The sequence below is a fragment of the Oncorhynchus clarkii genome, unplaced genomic scaffold, assembly GCF_045791955.1.
Source record: "Oncorhynchus clarkii lewisi isolate Uvic-CL-2024 unplaced genomic scaffold, UVic_Ocla_1.0 unplaced_contig_9947_pilon_pilon, whole genome shotgun sequence".
In the NCBI taxonomy this organism is placed as follows: Eukaryota; Metazoa; Chordata; class Actinopteri; order Salmoniformes; family Salmonidae; genus Oncorhynchus; species Oncorhynchus clarkii.
In genome coordinates this window covers 88,097-103,597 of record NW_027261050.1, presented here as the reverse complement: position 1 = coordinate 103,597, position 15,501 = coordinate 88,097, and the positions used below count along the sequence as shown (strand labels likewise).

Sequence of the window (15,501 nt, the reverse complement as noted above, 5' to 3'; positions counted from 1 at the left end):
GGTCATCTCCTCGAGCACAACCAACAATGGCAGATTGGGTAAAGCGCCCAATCACTCTTTCCTGGTTACTACAGTTCTACACTCTTTCCTGGTTACTACAGTTCTACACTCTTTCCTGGTTACTACAGTTCTACACTCTTTCCTGGTTACTATAGTTCTACACTCTTTCCTGGTTACTACAGTTCTACACTCTTTCCTGGTTACTACAGTTCTACACTATTTCCTGGTTACCACAGTTCTACACTCTTTCCTGGTTACCACAGTTCTACACTCTTTCCTGGTTACCACAGTTCTACACTCTTTCCTGGTTACCACAGTTCTACACTCTTTCCTGGTTACCACAGTTCTACACTCTTTCCTCTATTCCTGTTTATGTGAGAACATCATTGTACCATCTAAATTGCTGTGAATATATATTTTTAATAGCAAAAAATATAGTTTTTACAGCTAGTTGGTGGATGAAATGGAAAGGAAAATAGTCTTACCACAATGCTCCAGGGAAATAGCTGTTGGAACACTCCACTATGGTAGAGGCAACCAGCCTGGGGGACGGTAGAGGACGGGATCGACGGGAACCCCGTGGTGTTTGTTTGATATTATCAGGATGTAATACTCTATATAACCCAGTTACGGAAAGCTGTGGCGCTTTGTCCACGACCAAAGCCTGTCTTAATGAGAACGAAAGAGCAATGAATTCATATGATCTGAGTGGACCCACTCCTTTTCTAGGAACTAGATCTGAAAACCTAATGGAGGTGATGTGACCTGAATGGACAGACTGTTTTCTCCCAATAGGAACTAAGCTGAACAAAAATATAAACACAACATGTAAAGTTTTGGTTCCATGTTTCATAAGTTTAAATAAAAAATCGCAGAAATGTTCTATACGCACAAAAATCTTATTTCTCTAAAATGGTATACACAAATGTGTTTACATCCCTGTTAGTGAGCATTTCTCCTTTGCCAAGATAATCCATCCACCTGACAGGTGTGGCATATCAAGAAGATGATTTAACAGCACGATCATTACACAGGTGCACCTTGTGCTGGGGATTTTTTTGCCACTAAAATGTGCTGTTTTGTCACAGCACAATGCCACAGATGTCTCAAGTTTTGAGACCACCCAAAAGCCCCAATAAGGCAGGGAGTTATCCCAGTCTCCAATCCGTACACTTGCACATGGACACTCATAGAAGTCATCCTGCACTAGTGATTTGGATTTCTCTTGCACTTTTCCACCAGCCAAAGCACTTGACCTTGTATAAAGGGAAATGGCCTCTTCCGCCCCTAGCTTGTAGCACCGCTAGCGTGATGCCAGCCACAGCAGATACTTTGCCCCAGCAGTGTTTGTCGAGACAAAGGTTTTCCTGAACAGCGGTTCACTTCACTTTGTCCCAAGCTGAGGTCTGTGACTGTAGTTTACTCTGGACACGATGGCTGCTGTTCAGAAACTATTTCCTTATACTCCTAAAGCACCTATAAGACAGGGGATTTACAGGTAGGCCTCACATATATTTTACTAATAATTCATCAATGTGTTTTGTGGTGAATCTTTAGAATGCAACTTAGTGCATGGCTTATCTACATCGCTATGGACTGTGTTTCATAAACTCATGAATAAGTAGATCAAACACCTGATATGACTATATAAAGTAGCTTAGAAACAATGTTATGTTTTGAACCTTCATTTTAACAGGGAGTCCCATTGAGCCCAAGGTTGTTTTGCATAGGAGTGCTGCATTTCACAATTACACAACAAATTACATAATCATGACAGCATAAGAGAATAAGAAAATAGCAAAAAGTTGTTACCTAAAAGCTAGTTAAGGTTACTAAAAGCTAGTGTAAAAGTTGTTACCTAAAAGGCTAGCTAAAAGTTGTTTACTAAAAGGCTAGTGTAAAAGTTGTTTACTAAAAGGCTAGTGTAAAAGTTGTTTACTAAAAGGCTAGCTAAAAGTTGTTTACTAAAAGGCTAGTTAAAAGTTGTTTACTAAAAGGCTAGTTAAAAGTTGTTTACTAAAAGGCTAGTTAAAAGTTGTTTACTAAAAGGCTAGTTAAAAGTTGTTTACTAAAAGGCTAGTGTAAAAGTTGTTTACTAAAAGGCTAGTTAAAAGTTGTTTACTAAAAGGCTAGCTAAAAGTTGGCAACTGTGGTCAGGAGCCAATAAAAGGAGGAGGGGGAGGAGTTTGTTACCATGATCAGAGATAGTGGGGTGGATCTTGATCCTCTTTTTACTAACTAATGGTTAAGGTTGTCTGTTACAGAAACTATGCAGGGCAGCCATAATACTTCAAAGGAAATACAATAACATGTTCGATGTGTTATTTGGTGACTTGGTGTTGACCTAACAACAGGCTAAAGGAGAAGTTATATAGAGGTTATAGGAGTAGAGGTTATAGGATTGGAGAGGATATAGGAGTGGAGAGGATATAGGAGTGGAGTGGTTACGGCAGTGGAGTGGTTACGGGAGTGGAGTGGTTACGGGAGTAGAGAGTAGTGGTTATAGGAGTGGAGAGGTTGTAGAGAGGTTATAGGAGTAGAGAGGTTATAGGAGTAGAGAATTTATAGGAGTAGAGTGTCTTGGCTGGCTGGCTCTATACTGTCTTGGCTGGCTGCCTCTATACTGTCTTGGCTGGCTGCCTCTACTGTCTTGGCTGGCTGCCTCTATACTGTCTTGGCTGGCTGCCTCTATACTGTCTTGGCTGGCTGGCTCCATACTGTCTTGGCTGGCTGCCTCTATACTGTCTTGGCTGGCTGCCTCTATACTATCTTGGCTGGCTGGCTGCCTCTATACTATCTTGGCTGGCTGGGACTAGAGGTTATAGAGACGAGAGGTTGTCGAGAGTAGAGAGATTACAGGATTAGAGAGTAGAGGGGTTATAGGAGTAGAGGGGTTATAGGAGTAGAGAGGTTATAGAAGTAGAGAATATAGGGTTATATGAGTAAAGAGTAGAGAGGTTATAGGAGTAGAGAGGTTATAGAAGTAGAGAATAGAGGGTTATAGGAGTAAAGAGTAGAGAGGTTATAGGAGTAGAGTGGTTATAGGAGTAGAGGTAATAGAAGTAGAGACGTTATAGGAGTAGAGAGGTTATAGAAGTAGAGAATAGAGGGTTATAGGAGTAAAGAGTAGAGCGGTTATAGGAGTAGAGTGTTTATAGGAGTAGAGGTAATAGAAGTAGAGAGTATAGAGGTTATAGGAGTAGAGAGGTTATAGAAGTAGAGAATAGAGGGTTATAGGAGTAGAGGGGTTATAGGAGTAGAGGGGTTATAGGAGTAGAGGGGTTATAGGAGTAGAGGGGTTATAGGAGTAGAGGTAATAGAAGTAGAGAGGTTATAGGAGTAGAGAGGTTATAGAAGTAGAGAATAGAGGGTTATAGGAGTAGAGGGGTTATAGGAGTAGAGGTAATAGAAGTAGAGAGTATAGAGGTTATAGGAGTAGAGAGGTTATAGAAGTAGAGAATAGAGGGTTATAGGAGTAGAGGGGTTATAGGAGTAGAGGGGTTATAGGAGTAGAGGGGTTATAGGAGTAGAGGGGTTATAGGAGTAGAGGTAATAGAAGTAGAGAGGTTATAGGAGTAGAGAGGTTATAGAAGTAGAGAATAGAGGGTTATAGGAGTAAAGAGTAGAGGTTATAGGAGTAGAGAGGTTATAGGAGTAGAGAGGTTATAGGAGTAGAGAGGTTATAGGAGTAGAGGTAATAGAAGTAGAGAGTAGAGAGATTATAGGAGTAGAGGGGTTATAGGAGTAGAGAGTAGAGGGTTATAGGATTAGATAGGTTATAGGAGTAGAGAGGTTATAGGAGTAGAGAGGTTATAGAAGTAGAGAATAGAGGGTTATAGGAGTAGAGGTTATAGGAGTAGAGTGGTTATAGGAGTAGAGAGTAGAGGGTTATAGGAGTAGAGGGGTTATAGGAGTAGAGGGGTTATAGGAGTAGAGGTAATAGAAGTAGAGAGTAGAGAGATTATAGGAGTAGAGGGGTTATAGGAGTAGAGAGTAGAGGGTTATAGGATTAGATAGGTTATAGGAGTAGAGAGGTTATAGGAGTAGAGGTTATAGAAGTAGAGAATAGAGGGTTATAGGAGTAAAGAGTAGAGGGTTATAGGAGTAGAGGGTTATAGGAGTAGAGTGGTTATAGGAGTAGAGAGTAGAGGGTTATAGGATTAGAGAGGTTATAGGAGTAGAGAGGTTATAGAAGTAGAGAATAGAGGGTTATAGGAGTAGAGGGGTTATAGGAGTAGAGGGGTTATAGGAGTAGAGTGGTTATAGGAGTAGAGTGGTTATAGGAGTAGAGGTAATAGAAGTAGAGAGGTTATAGGAGTAGAGAGGTTATAGAAGTAGAGAATAGAGGGTTATAGGAGTATAGAGTAGAGGTTATAGGAGTAGAGAGGTTATAGGAGTAGAGAGGTTATAGGAGTAGAGAGGTTATAGGAGTAGAGGTAATAGAAGTAGAGAGTAGAGAGGTTATAGGAGTAGAGGGGTTATAGGAGTAGAGGGGTTATAGGAGTAGAGTGGCTATAGGTGTAGAGGTAATAGAAGTAGAGAGTAGAGAGGTTATAGAAGTAGAGAATAGAGGGTTATAGGAGTAAAGAGTAGAGGGTTATAGGAGTAGAGGTTATAGGAGTAGAGAGTAGAGGGTTATAGGATTAGAGGTTATAGGAGTAGAGTGGTTATAGAAGTAGAGAATAGAGAGGTTATAGGAGTAGAGAGTTGTGGTTATAGAAGTAGAGGGTTATAGGATTAGAGGTTATAGGAGTAGAGTGGTTATAGAAGTAGAGAATAGAGAGGTTATAGGAGTAGAGAGTTGTGGTTATAGAAGTAGAGAGGTTATAGGAGTAGAGTGGTTATAGGAGTAGAGGTTATAGAAGTAGAGAGGTTATAGGAGTAGAGAGTTGTGGAATAGAGTTCAATTTAGTCATGGCTCAATGACTTAGTTAAACTCCAAAGGGAATTGGATTCTCTTCCCTTAAACAGTTTAAAATCACATGACATAATTACTGGGGCGGCAGAGTAGCCTAGTGGTTAGAGCGTTGGACTAGTAAGTCTTGGTTGCAAGTTCGAATCCCCGAGCTGACAAGGTACAAATCTGTCGTTCTGCCCCTGAACAGGCAGTTAACCCACTGTTCCTAGGCTGTCATTGAAAATAAGAATTTGTTCTTAACTGACTAGTATTTGTTCTTAACTGCCTAGTAAAATAAAAGTAAAATTAAAACACAAATAGTTTCATTTTATACAATAATTAGATGCAAATCTCATAACGGAGGCTCTCTTTTAAAAACAGAGATGGTAATGTGGCTGTATTGTCTCTCATGAGGTCACAAACACTAAACAAAATGGACCGGTCGTAGCTGGATTCTCCACCGACCGTTTACACATTCTCCAAAACATGGATATTGTTCAGTTCTCAAGTTCTGTGAGATAGAAGAAGTTCCTTTGTTCTACTGTGAACCCTCTCTCTATACCGGATGAGGGAGAGAGTCTCCTCCAGGAATTTACGACCTGAGATAACAGAACCTGGGTGTAGGAGGGAGAGAGAGGGAAGGCACTCGCTATACCCAAAGAGGGCCATGTCATGACACTAGCAAATTATTGATTTCATGAACCTTGTTTCTTAAGTTACATATGTTAACGTGGGCTATTTTTTTTAGCACTTTAGCACAGGTTGAGTTGCACATAGTGGACTTCCTAGTAGAGTGACTTATGTCCAATTGTTTGTGCTCCAGCCAGGCGGTGGTGGTGGATCGGACCATGTACATCTCCGGCCAGCTGGGGCTAGACGTGGCCTCAGGGAAGCTGGTGGAGGGAGGGGTACAGGCTCAGGCCAGACAGGTGAGAGATGGTGGAGGGACGGGGGGTCAGGTCAGACAGGTGAGAGATGGTGGAGGGAGGGGTACAGGCTCAGGCCAGACAGGTGAGAGATGGAGGGAGGGGAGGTCAGGTCAGACAGGTGAGAGATGGTGGAGGAGGGTAGAGAGATGGTGGTGGAGGGGAGAGGTAAAAAAAGATAGTACTATTATATACTTATCACTATTATATACTTATCATGTTAGTCAGGAATTCTTATATCATGCTGCCCGCCACCCCCCCAGGCTCTGGTCAATATGGGAGAGATCCTGAAAGCAGCTGGATGTGGTTATGACAATGGTAAGCCTCCCTCTTTTTAATATATATCATCAGATCAACAATAATTAATGTATGTTTATTAACTGTAAAAGACAAAAAAGGATTAGATTAATACCACCTGAGATCTGAAATGTGTATCTGACAGACTTCCTTACTTTTGTATCTTCCAGTCGTCAAGACAACCGTGCTGTTGGCAGACATTAATGACTTTGTCAACGTCAACGATGTTTATAAGACATGTAAGTGCTTGACCTGACAATGTGAGGGGCTAAGGGTCAAATTATGGGATAATCTCAATTATATTTATGTGTTTCTTCACGTCCTCTCGCCTCCTGCTGAAAACACACAAGGAAATCAATTGAGATTATCGTCCGCATCGAACGTTTGAGTTTATCCACCTCTTCAGACTGTCCTGCATGTCCACAACTGTCCACACGATGGCGCCCTCTTCCCTGAATAACAGCACTTCTCTCAGGATCTGTTGGCCACTTGTTCGGTGTGCCAACTGCCTAATATTGAATTCTGAATTTAGACCCAGCATTCTTCAGTAGCACATTCACATATGTCTGAAAGGACAACAGCTAAATATTCCAACGTGTCCTGCATGTACAACGTGTGGTAATCAGTTACATATGGGCCATCCATTGCTGTAGTTCAAGTTGATGCATAGCTGTACCCTTTATAATTAAACTCTTGTCTGTCTTTGCCGTGCTAAGTTAGGTTTCCCATAGTTCCTTGTCCAAAGGACTCACAATGGGACCCCAGCTCTATGGGTATTATCACGATACACAGTGGGACTGAACCCTGGTGTGTGTCCCATCACGATGCACAGTGGGACTGAACCCTGGTGTGTGTCCCATCACGATGCACAGTGGGACTGAACCCTGGTGTGTGTCCCATCACGATACACAGTGGAACTGAACCCTGGTGTGTGTCCCATCACGATACACAGTGGAACTGAACCCTGGTGTGTGTCCCATCATGATACACAGTGGAACTGAACCCTGGTGTGTGTCCCATCATGATACACAGTGGAACTGAACCCTGGTGTGTGTCCCATCATGATACACAGTGGAACTGACCCTGGTGTGTGTCCCATCACGATACACAGTGGAACTGAACCCTGGTGTGTGTCCCATCACGATACACAGTGGAACTGAACCCTGGTGTGTGTCCCATCACGATACACAGTGGAACTGAACCCTGGTGTGTGTCCCATCATGATACACAGTGGAACTGAACCCTGATGTGTGTCCCATCACGATACACAGTGGAACTGAACCCTGGTGTGTGTCCCATCACGATACACAGTGGAACTGAACCCTGGTGTGTGTCCCATCACGATACACAGTGGAACTGAACCCTGGTGTGTGTCAGACTCGGAGTGTAAGAGGATACAAGGAAGCTCTGTGAAACCCAACCCTCTCCCTGGGTCCTGTCTGTAGCCTGTAGCCATACGGTTCCAGACAGCCAATACGACAGTAATCAGCCATGAAGTTCACAGTACTAGGTCTAATATATGATCATTACCTTAGTTTAGTGTGAATACTACCAAGAGTACTCTCAAGCAGTGGGGTAAAAAGAGACAGAATCTTAGACCAGCATTCAGTCAGTTTTTCAGCCAGGTGTATATTTGTGTTAATTTGTAATTCAGAGTCTAGACCAGTGTTCAGCCAGGTGTATATTTATTGTTACTCCCTGTCATTCAGAGTCTAGACCAGCGTTCAGCCAGGTGTATATTTATTGTTACTCCCTGTCATTCAGAGTCTAGACCAGCGTTCAGCCAGGTGTATATTTATTGTTACTCCCTGTCATTCAGAGTCTAGACCAGCGTTCAGCCAGGTGTATATTTATTGTTACTCCCTGTCATTCAGAGTCTAGACCAGCGTTCAGCCAGGTGTATATTTATTGCTACTCCCTGTCATTCAGAGTCTAGACCAGCGTTCAGCCAGGTGTATATTTATTGCTACTCCCTGTCATTCAGAGTCTAGACCAGCGTTCAGCCAGGTGTATATTTATTGCTACTCCCTGTCATTCAGAGTCTAGACCAGTGTTCAGCCAGGTGTATATTTATTGTTACTCCCTGTCATTCAGAGTCTAGACCAGCGTTCAGCCAGGTGTATATTTATTGCTACTCCCTGTCATTCAGAGTCTAGACCAGTGTTCAGCCAGGTGTATATTTATTGTTACTCCCTGTCATTCAGAGTCTAGACCAGCGTTCAGCCAGGTGTATATTTATTGCTACTCCCTGTCATTCAGAGTCTAGACCAGCGTTCAGCCAGGTGTATATTTATTGCTACTCCCTGTCATTCAGAGTCTAGACCAGCGTTCAGCCAGGTGTATATTTGTTGCTACTCCCTGTCATTCAGAGTCTAGACCAGCGTTCAGGCAGGTGTATATTTGTTGTTACTCCCTGTCATTCAGAGTCTAGACCAGCGTTCAGCCAGGTGTATATTTATTGCTACTCCCTGTCATTCAGAGTCTAGACCAGTGTTCAGCCAGGTGTATATTTATTGCTACTCCCTGTCATTCAGAGTCTAGACCAGCGTTCAGCCAGGTGTATATTTATTGTTACTCCCTGTCATTCAGAGTCTAGACCAGCGTTCAGCCAGGTGTATATTTGTTGCTACTCCCTGTCATTCAGAGTCTAGACCAGCGTTCAGCCAGGTGTATATTTATTGCTACTCCCTGTCATTCAGAGTCTAGACCAGCGTTCAGCCAGGTGTATATTTATTGCTACTCCCTGTCATTCAGAGTCTAGACCAGTGTTCAGCCAGGTGTATATTTATTGTTACTCCCTGTCATTCAGAGTCTAGACCAGCGTTCAGCCAGGTGTATATTTATTGTTACTCCCTGTCATTCAGAGTCTAGACCAGCGTTCAGCCAGGTGTATATTTGTTGCTACTCCCTGTCATTCAGAGTCTAGACCAGCGTTCAGCCAGGTGTATATTTATTGCTACTCCCTGTCATTCAGAGTCTAGACCAGCGTTCAGCCAGGTGTATATTTATTGTTACTCCCTGTCATTCAGAGTCTAGACCAGCGTTCAGCCAGGTGTATATTTATTGCTACTCCCTGTCATTCAGAGTCTAGACCAGCGTTCAGCCAGGTGTATATTTATTGTTACTCCCTGTCATTCAGAGTCTAGACCAGCGTTCAGCCAGGTGTATATTTGTTGCTACTCCCTGTCATTCAGAGTCTAGACCAGCGTTCAGCCAGGTGTATATTTGTTGCTACTCCCTGTCATTCAGAGTCTAGACCAGCGTTCAGCCAGGTGTATATTTATTGCTACTCCCTGTCATTCAGAGTCTAGACCAGTGTTCAGCCAGGTGTATATTTATTGCTACTCCCTGTCATTCAGAGTCTAGACCAGCGTTCAGCCAGGTGTATATTTATTGTTACTCCCTGTCATTCAGAGTCTAGACCAGCGTTCAGCCAGGTGTATATTTGTTGCTACTCCCTGTCATTCAGAGTCTAGACCAGCGTTCAGCCAGGTGTATATTTATTGCTACTCCCTGTCATTCAGAGTCTAGACCAGCGTTCAGCCAGGTGTATATTTATTGCTACTCCCTGTCATTCAGAGTCTAGACCAGTGTTCAGCCAGGTGTATATTTATTGTTACTCCCTGTCATTCAGAGTCTAGACCAGCGTTCAGCCAGGTGTATATTTATTGTTACTCCCTGTCATTCAGAGTCTAGACCAGCGTTCAGCCAGGTGTATATTTGTTGCTACTCCCTGTCATTCAGAGTCTAGACCAGCGTTCAGCCAGGTGTATATTTATTGCTACTCCCTGTCATTCAGAGTCTAGACCAGCGTTCAGCCAGGTGTATATTTATTGTTACTCCCTGTCATTCAGAGTCTAGACCAGCGTTCAGCCAGGTGTATATTTATTGCTACTCCCTGTCATTCAGAGTCTAGACCAGCGTTCAGCCAGGTGTATATTTATTGTTACTCCCTGTCATTCAGAGTCTAGACCAGCGTTCAGCCAGGTGTATATTTGTTGCTACTCCCTGTCATTCAGAGTCTAGACCAGCGTTCAGCCAGGTGTATATTTGTTGCTACTCCCTGTCATTCAGAGTCTAGACCAGCGTTCAGCCAGGTGTATATTTGTTGCTACTCCCTGTCATTCAGAGTCTAGACCAGTGTTCAGCCAGGTGTATATTTATTGCTACTCCCTGTCATTCAGAGTCTAGACCAGTGTTCAGCCAGGTGTATATTTATTGCTACTCCCTGTCATTCAGAGTCTAGACCAGCGTTCAGCCAGGTGTATATTTGTTGCTACTCCCTGTCATTCAGAGTCTAGACCAGCGTTCAGCCAGGTTTTCAGTCAGGTTTTCAGTCAGGAGTATATTTGTTGCTACTCCCTGTCATTCAGAGTCTAGAACTTCCTGTTTCTTTGCAAACGTAATTTCAGTATACATATTTTTGGAATTAGGCCTACTTTAATTCAGTATGATTTGGGGAAATTGTATGTACAATATACTTTTTTTTCTTCAGTTTTCAGCAAAAACTTCCCTGCCAGAGCTGCCTACCAGGTTGTTGCCCTCCCCAGAGTAAGCAGTGTAACCACACAGCTCTAACCCTCCCCAGAGTCAGCTCCATATCCACACAGCTCTAACCCTCCCCAAAGTCAGCTCCATATCCACACAGCTCTAACCCTCCCCAGAGTCAGCTCCATATCCACACAGCTCTAACCCTCCCCAGAGTCAGCTCCATATCCACACAGCTCCATAACCACACAGCTCTAAACCCTCCCCAGAGTCAGCTCCATATCCACACAGCTCTAACCCTCACCAGAGTCAGCTCCATATCCACACAGCTCTAACCCTCACCAGAGTCAGCTCCATATCCACACAGCTCCATAACCACACAGCTCTAACCCTCCCCAGAGACAGCTCCATAACCACACAGCTCTAACCCTCACCAGAGTCAGCTCCATAACCACACAGCTCTAACCCTCACCAGAGTCAGCTCCATATCCACACAGCTCCATAACCACACAGCTCTAACCCTCCCCAGAGTCAGCTCCATATCCACACAGCTCTAACCCTCCCCAGAGTCAGCTCCATATCCACACAGCTCTAACACTCACCAGAGTCAGCTCCATATCCACACAGCTCTAACCCTCACCAGAGTCAGCTCCATAACCACACAGCTCTAACCCTCCCCAGAGTCAGCTCCATATCCACACAGCTCTAACCCTCACCAGAGTCAGCTCCATATCCACACAGCTCCATATCCACACAGCTCTAACCCTCACCAGAGTCAGCTCCATATCCACACAGCTCTAACCCTCACCAGAGTCAGCTCCATAACCACACAGCTCTAACCCTCCCCAGAGTCAGCTCCATATCCACACAGCTCTAACCCTCACCAGAGTCAGCTCCATATCCACACAGCTCTAACCCTCCCCAGAGTCAGCTCCATATCCACACAGCTCTAACCCTCCCCAGAGTCAGCTCCATATCCACACAGCTCTAACCCTCCCCAGAGTCAGCTCCATATCCACACAGCTCCATAACCACACAGCTCTAACCCTCCCCAGAGACAGCTCCATAACCACACAGCTCTAACCCTCACCAGAGTCAGCTCCATAACCACACAGCTCTAACCCTCACCAGAGTCAGCTCCATATCCACACAGCTCCATAACCACACAGCTCTAACCCTCCCCAGAGTCAGCTCCATATCCACACAGCTCTAACCCTCCCCAGAGTCAGCTCCATATCCACACAGCTCTAACACTCACCAGAGTCAGCTCCATATCCACACAGCTCTAACCCTCACCAGAGTCAGCTCCATAACCACACAGCTCTAACCCTCCCCAGAGTCAGCTCCATATCCACACAGCTCTAACCCTCACCAGAGTCAGCTCCATATCCACACAGCTCCATATCCACACAGCTCTAACCCTCACCAGAGTCAGCTCCATATCCACACAGCTCTAACCCTCACCAGAGTCAGCTCCATAACCACACAGCTCTAACCCTCCCCAGAGTCAGCTCCATATCCACACAGCTCTAACCCTCACCAGAGTCAGCTCCATATCCACACAGCTCTAACCCTCCCCAGAGTCAGCTCCATATCCACACAGCTCTAACCCTCCCCAGAGTCAGCTCCATATCCACACAGCTCGAACCCTCCCCAGAGTCAGCTCCATATCCACACAGCTCCATAACCACACAGCTCTAACCCTCACCAGAGTCAGCTCCATATCCACACAGCTCTAACCCTCACCAGAGTCAGCTCCATATCCACACAGCTCTAACCCTCCCCAGAGTCAGCTCCATATCCACACAGCTCCATAACCACACAGCTCTAACCCTCCCCAGAGACAGCTCCATAACCACACAGCTCTAACCCTCACCAGAGTCAGCTCCATAACCACACAGCTCTAACCCTCACCAGAGTCAGCTCCATATCCACACAGCTCCATAACCACACAGCTCTAACCCTCCCCAGAGTCAGCTCCATATCCACACAGCTCTAACCCTCCCCAGAGTCAGCTCCATATCCACACAGCTCTAACACTCACCAGAGTCAGCTCCATATCCACACAGCTCTAACCCTCACCAGAGTCAGCTCCATAACCACACAGCTCTAACCCTCCCCAGAGTCAGCTCCATATCCACACAGCTCTAACCCTCACCAGAGTCAGCTCCATATCCACACAGCTCCATATCCACACAGCTCTAACCCTCACCAGAGTCAGCTCCATATCCACACAGCTCTAACCCTCACCAGAGTCAGCTCCATAACCACACAGCTCTAACCCTCCCCAGAGTCAGCTCCATATCCACACAGCTCTAACCCTCACCAGAGTCAGCTCCATATCCACACAGCTCTAACCCTCCCCAGAGTCAGCTCCATATCCACACAGCTCTAACCCTCCCCAGAGTCAGCTCCATATCCACACAGCTCTAACCCTCCCCAGAGTCAGCTCCATATCCACACAGCTCCATAACCACACAGCTCTAACCCTCACCAGAGTCAGCTCCATATCCACACAGCTCTAACCCTCACCAGAGTCAGCTCCATATCCACACAGCTCTAACCCTCCCCAGAGTCAGCTCCATATCCACACAGCTCCATAACCACACAGCTCTAACCCTCCCCAGAGTCAGCTCCATATCCACACAGCTCTAACCCTCCCCAGAGTCAGCTCCATATCCACACAGCTCTAACCCTCCCCAGAGTCAGCTCCATATCCACACAGCTCCATATCCATACAGCTCTAACCCTCCCCAGAGTCAGCACCATATCCACACAGCTCTAACCCTCACCAGAGTCAGCTCCATATCCACACAGCTCCATAACCACACAGCTCTAACCCTCACCAGAGTCAGCTCCATATCCACACAGCTCTAACCCTCACCAGAGTCAGCTCCATATCCACACAGCTCCATAACCACACAGCTCTAATCCTCACCAGAGTCAGCTCCATATCCACACAGCTCTAACCCTTACCAGAGTCAGCTCCATATCCACACAGCTCTAACCCTCACCAGAGTCAGCTCCATATCCACACAGCTCTACTTATTATGTATCTACTTGATATTAAAGATGTAGTACTCTTCCAAATGGTGATTCTAATCTCTCTCTCTCTCTCTCTCTCTCTCTCTCTCTCTCTCTCCGTCTCTCTCCGTCTCTCTTCGTCTCTCTGTCTGCAGGGTGGTCTGGTGGAGATCGAGGCTGTGGCTGTTCTGGGACCCATCTCTGAGTCCTGACTAACCGGCCAGAGCATCAACAAGCTGTAAACTAACTAACCTGGAAGTGAACGTTTAACAACCTTGAAATAGTCCTAGTTTAAATATTAATTAAATGAACCCAAACCACTCTTAGACTTAGACTACACTGCTCAGACATTCTAAGGCCTTGAAGAGGATATATAATGTCATAACATGTTCCTGTTTGTACACTGAACAAAAATATAAATGCAACATCTAAAATGTTGGTCCCATGTTTCATGAGCTGAAATAAAAGATCCCAGAAAAGTTCCATGTAAACGAAAAGCAAAAATCCATACACAGGCCTTACCCAAAGCCATATACACAGGCCTTACCCAAAGCCATATACACAGGCCTTACCCAAAGCCATATACACAGGCCTTACCCAAAGCCATATACACAGGCCTTACCCAAAGCCATATACACAGGCCTTACCCAAAGCCATATACACAGGCCTTACCCAAAGCCATATACACAGGCCTTACCCAAAGCCATATACACAGGCCTTACCCAAAGCCATATACACAGGCCTTACCCAAAGCCATATACACAGGCCTTACCCAAAGCCATATACACAGGCCTTACCCAAAGCCATATACACAGGCCTTACCCAAAGCCATATACACAGGCCTTACCCAAAGCCATATACACAGGCCTTACCCAAAGCCATATACAGGCCTTACCCAAAGCCATATACAGGCCAAACCCAAAACCATTTACACAGGCCATAACCAAAGCCATTTACACAGGCCTTACCCAAAGCCATATACACAGGCCTTACCCAAAGCCATATACACAGGCCTTACCCAAAGCCATATACACAGGCCTTACCCAAAGCCATATACACAGGCCTTACCCAAAGCCATATACACAGGCCTTACCCAAAGCCATATACAGGCCTTACCCAAAGCCATACACAAGCCTTACCCAAAGCCATATACAAGCCTTACCCAAAGCCATACACAGGCCTTACCCAAAGCCATATACACAGGCCTTACCCAAAGCCATACACAGGCCTTACCCAAAGCCATACACAGGCCTTACCCAAAGCCATATACAGGCCTTACCGATCTTGGTTTTTAGTCGGTTTATTTCTCTATTTTGTCAACTGTCAAACGCACCAAAATGTGACTTGCAACTACAAGAAAATACAGAGATTTACTGTCCCTTTTTCTGCTACCTTTTCTGCTACCTTTTTCTCTTCATGGGCTCTGCTCCATCGTCTCTATGATGTAATCTAACAGTGTGGATGAGATACTGTCTGACATAAGTACTTTTCCTCATGCAAAGGATGCTGCTGAAACAAGCAACTTGTCATTTAAAAAACGTCAGTAAATGTCTTGAGTTCAGTAACTGTTTTATTCAAACCGTTATAACATGGCCATAGAGCTTAATAACATGGCCATAGAGCTTAATAACATGGTCATATTATATATACCCTTATAACATGGTCATAACATGGTCATAATATGGGTTGTACAATCCAAGCCAGCTGTAAAAACATCGTGTAAATGTCTAATAGTTGTTGGCTTCATTTCTCAAATATGTGTGAGTAAATGGATTCAAGTTGTTCCTGAATGAATAATTCTGACAAATTAGTGTTGGTCGCCTAATCCGACATACTTGATCCCACATACTTGATTTCCCTCATACTTGA

General features: G+C 44.8%; 1 protein-coding gene across 2 annotated transcripts; it reads left to right on the top strand.

Moving 5' to 3' along the window:
• Window positions 1-1,346: 1,346 nt before the first annotated feature.
• Window positions 1,347-15,422, top strand: LOC139403943 (2-iminobutanoate/2-iminopropanoate deaminase-like). Of its 2 annotated transcripts, XR_011633801.1 has the most exons (7): window positions 1,347-1,498; window positions 5,721-5,826; window positions 6,087-6,141; window positions 6,291-6,359; window positions 10,616-10,671; window positions 13,788-14,543; window positions 14,594-15,422. XR_011633801.1 is itself a non-coding variant. In XM_071147150.1 (6 exons), exons 1-6 carry the CDS (start codon window positions 1,434-1,436, stop codon window positions 13,842-13,844), a joined length of 408 nt encoding a protein of 135 aa, XP_071003251.1. In that variant the 5' UTR covers window positions 1,347-1,433; the 3' UTR covers window positions 13,845-15,180. The 2 variants fall into 2 exon arrangements, 1 of the variants encoding a protein (XP_071003251.1); XM_071147150.1 differs by having other exon boundaries at window positions 13,788-15,180.
• The last annotated feature ends 79 nt before the right edge of the window (window positions 15,423-15,501 follow it).

Bases quoted from the DNA above. Each gene is read 5' to 3' on its own strand.
- LOC139403943 (XM_071147150.1), top strand. From the start codon at position 1,434: ATGGCTGCTGTTCAGAAACTATTTCCTTATACTCCTAAAGCACCTATA. The intron at 6,142-6,290 runs GTAAGCCTCCCT...TGTATCTTCCAG, and splicing joins TGGATGTGGTTATGACAATG to TCGTCAAGACAACCGTGCTG. The intron at 10,672-13,787 runs GTAAGCAGTGTA...CTCTGTCTGCAG, and splicing joins AGGTTGTTGCCCTCCCCAGA to GGTGGTCTGGTGGAGATCGA.